At 47.9% G+C, this 3455-nt stretch overlaps 1 protein-coding gene across 1 annotated transcript; it reads left to right on the plus strand.

Annotated features, from left to right (window-relative positions):
• The first annotated feature begins 603 nt into the window (after positions 1-603).
• Positions 604-2181, plus strand: LOC136752852 (EEF1A lysine methyltransferase 3). The gene is made up of 3 exons (XM_066708521.1): positions 604-1104; positions 1293-1404; positions 1496-2181. The coding sequence occupies exons 1-3, from the start codon at positions 919-921 to the stop codon at positions 1891-1893; spliced, it is 696 nt and encodes a 231-aa protein (XP_066564618.1). The 5' UTR covers positions 604-918; the 3' UTR covers positions 1894-2181.
• Positions 2182-3455: the final 1274 nt, after the last annotated feature.

Consider the following 3455-nt stretch of genomic DNA (forward strand, 5'->3'; position numbering starts at 1 on the left):
TGTAGTGCTCTGTGGTAGCCTACTGACACGTGTGTATTTATCATTCTCTACCTCCGATTAAGATTCAATAGTGACCACAATCTGTGCTGACATCAAACTGTAACGATACCAAATTGGGTCTAATTTCATTGTATGATCAATAATAATAATACAACTTACACATACTTATAGTAAATGGCATACTATCATGGACATAAACAAAGCCTACCTATTAAACTACAACTACTAACCTACTTTCACATACTATTACTGATGCACACTACTCCTAACCTAAATTATACTACTACTACTTCAAATACAAACCATACTGATATTAACCTCCAATCTACCATAAAAACACCGTAATATATCATGCAAAACGTACTCGCATGTGCAATTTGTATTCCGATGCTTTACATTATAGTTATATATATATTATATATAATAATAATAATAATAATAATAATAATAATAATAATAATAACTGACAAGCTCGAATTCAGCAAGGATCTTGATCGTCTGGCACGGTTCTGAAGGCAACACGTGAAACCAGACAGTGAGGCTGTCGGGGCAAAAAGAACTACAAATGTCGAAAGTCGAGTTCTTCGTTGACGTCATCAACATGTAACTTTCAGCGTGTGTGCTGCACGACGTGGCGTTGCGGGCTGCGCTGCAATATGAGCCAGAATATGCTTGAACGCGAGTTTTGAAATCATATTTGATTTAATTTGTTTTATTGTTATTATATATTTTCATAATTATGTTTTAATTGTGCAACCTACAAGCTCAGTGCAGTAGCGATCGGGTCGGAATGCATTTATGATCTGTAACTTTGGAAACAGCGTGTTTTCAGCACTGTATACAAGAAACTAAAATTGATGCTTTTATAATTTTTATTGGTATTATAAATACTACTACTATTAGTGTTTGCGGCTTAGTATGAGTTTCGATGCGAAGGCAGAGCGGGAGCAGGAGGGGGAAGAAGAGAGCGTGTTCCCAGTAGATGACGGCCTGTTTGCGGACACTTTCTCCGAGGAGCGTCGCTTCTGCTTCGGCGGAGAGGAGTTGCGGATCACCCAGCTGTTCAGCGCGGACCTGGGCGTCGCGGCGCAGGTCTGGGACTCGGTGAGTGCGGCGTGGCGACCACAGGGGGGCGCTGTAGAGAATGGTGTTCAGTATACTGTACATTACTTTGACAGAAAACAGAAATATGTTTGTCTTTTAAATTTTTAATTTCTGTACACTGCGATAAAACACCTCCTACCTCTTATTCAACCACCCTCCCTTTCTCCCTCTATCTGTCCTCTCTCCAGGCTCTGTGTCTATGTAGGTATCTGGAACAGCAGCAGTGTGTGTTCTCAGGGCAGCGTGTAATTGAGCTGGGCTCTGGAACTGGCATCTTGGGCATCCTGGCAGCACGACTGGGTAAGCAACCCCCTGTCAGTCTGACCACCCACTTGTCTGTCTGTCTGACCCACAACTATCTGTCTAACCCTCTTCCTCTCTTCCCCTGCAGGAGCGCAGGTGACGCTAACCGACCTGCCCCACACCCTCCCCCAGCTGCGGCACAACGTCTCTGCCAACCGCCCCCCCCAGGGCTGGCCGGGGCCACCCCCCGAAGTGCGGGCGCTGTGCTGGGGTAAAGACCAGGGGCAGTTCGGGCAGGACTGGGACGTGGTGCTGGGGGCGGACATCGTGTACTTGCAGGACAGCTTCCCGCAGCTGCTGGCCACGCTGGCGCATCTGTGCGGGGGCGGGGCCACAGCGTACCTGGCTGCACGGATGAGGGCGGAGCACGGGGCGGGGCAGTTCTTTGGGGAGCTGCTGCCCCGCATCTTCCAGGTGGAGCTGCTGCAGAGCCACCCAGAGAGCAACATCAACATGTACAGAGCCAGGCTGGGGAGAGCGTCATGACACGGACTGGGGGAGGGATGGAGAGAGGGAGGAAGACTGGGATAAGGATACACTGACAGAAACATGTACAGTGAAACATGGACACGGACAAAGCTGTAATGAGACAGGGATGCTAAGAGGCTCACAGACAGGATTAGACACCCATAAACACAGAGAGAGGGACAGTGCCATGACTGAGCTGTATCCTCTGTAATTATCCAGATTTTTATATAAACAAGCATCTGCTGTGGTGTGCAACTCCTTTAAGTACGTATTTTTAATAAAAATAAATGTTTTTTAAAAGGAAAACAGACTCCTGTGTTTCAAACGATCTGCCTCCCTTCAGACACACCCACTTCTTCCACACACACACACACACACACACACACACACACACACACAGACACCGGGACTGCCGAGGAGACAAACCCGTGCATCACGATGGACACCCCTGACAAGCAAGAACACCTCCACCCACTTGCCCTCTCCCTCCCTCTCTTATCCCCCTGTTCTCCCTCTCTGTCACCTTCCCTCTCTCCTTCAGCTCCCTCTCCCTCCCCCCCTCTCTCTCTCTCTCTCTCTCTCTCTTTCGCTCTGTGCTGATGACTGTAGTTTGTGCTCTCCCAGTAAAGCCTGTTACTTCCAGTGTGTTGGAGAGAGTGAAAGACAGGCTGGGGTGGTGGGATAGTCTGGTCACCCCAGCACCCCCCTGTCAGACAGCACACAGCTGATCCCTATCTCCCCCCACACACACACACACAAAGACACATATCTGCAAATCTGAGAGCTGCATTTCCTTTGTTTAAAGGTCTACTGAACAGTGTGTCATTAAAAAAATCAAAAACAGGGCTGCTGTCTCGTGCCATCCTGATCTCTCTTTCCACTTGCTCTTTTTTTACTTTCTTTGGCCCCTTCTCTCTCTCTCTCTCTCTCTCTCTCTCTCTCTCTTCCCCCCCTCCCTGCTCCCTTCACCTCTCTCTGTCCTGTCTGTAGAGACACCCTGATGTGACCCGTCCAGCTCAACTCAAAACAAGGACGAGAAAGTACTGAGGTCAGCAACAAGAGTTGCTGCGTGAGTGTGTGTCTGTCAGAGAGAGTGAGAGTGTGCACCTGTGTCTGTGTGCACAAGTGTCTGTGAGAGAGTGAGAGTATGTGTAAATGTGTTTGTACGATGTAAGATTGTGTGTGTATCTGTGTAAGAGTGAGTGTCTGTGTGTGTGTATGTGAGTTAGAGTAGAGGTTTGCCAGTGTTTGTTAATGACAAAATACATTTCACTGTCATTAATTCATTCCTGGTTGCTTTCTTTTGGAATGTATTTACTTTTAATTACTGAAACACACAGAGTGGAGGAGGGTGCATTCCTGGAGCTGGAGATGGAGGGACAGACAGAGAGAGAGGGAGAGAGAAAGAGAGGGAGGGAGGGAGCAAGGGGAGGGGGCACAGCAGTGTGTTGTGATTAAACCGTGGCTCAGCAACAAGCTGACTCTATCACCTCTCACTGCTGAGATACACAGTCCGGAGCTCAACACGGAGATCTACAACACACACACACACAGGTCTGTAGAGTTGTGTAGTTGGGACC

Source organism: Amia ocellicauda, chromosome 7 (assembly GCF_036373705.1).
Source record: "Amia ocellicauda isolate fAmiCal2 chromosome 7, fAmiCal2.hap1, whole genome shotgun sequence".
NCBI lineage: Eukaryota > Metazoa > Chordata > Actinopteri > Amiiformes > Amiidae > Amia > Amia ocellicauda.

Bases quoted from the DNA above. Each gene is read 5' to 3' on its own strand.
- LOC136752852 (XM_066708521.1), top strand. From the start codon at position 919: ATGAGTTTCGATGCGAAGGCAGAGCGGGAGCAGGAGGGGGAAGAAGAG. The intron at 1,105-1,292 runs GTGAGTGCGGCG...TCCTCTCTCCAG, and splicing joins CGGCGCAGGTCTGGGACTCG to GCTCTGTGTCTATGTAGGTA. The intron at 1,405-1,495 runs GTAAGCAACCCC...CTTCCCCTGCAG, and splicing joins CATCCTGGCAGCACGACTGG to GAGCGCAGGTGACGCTAACC.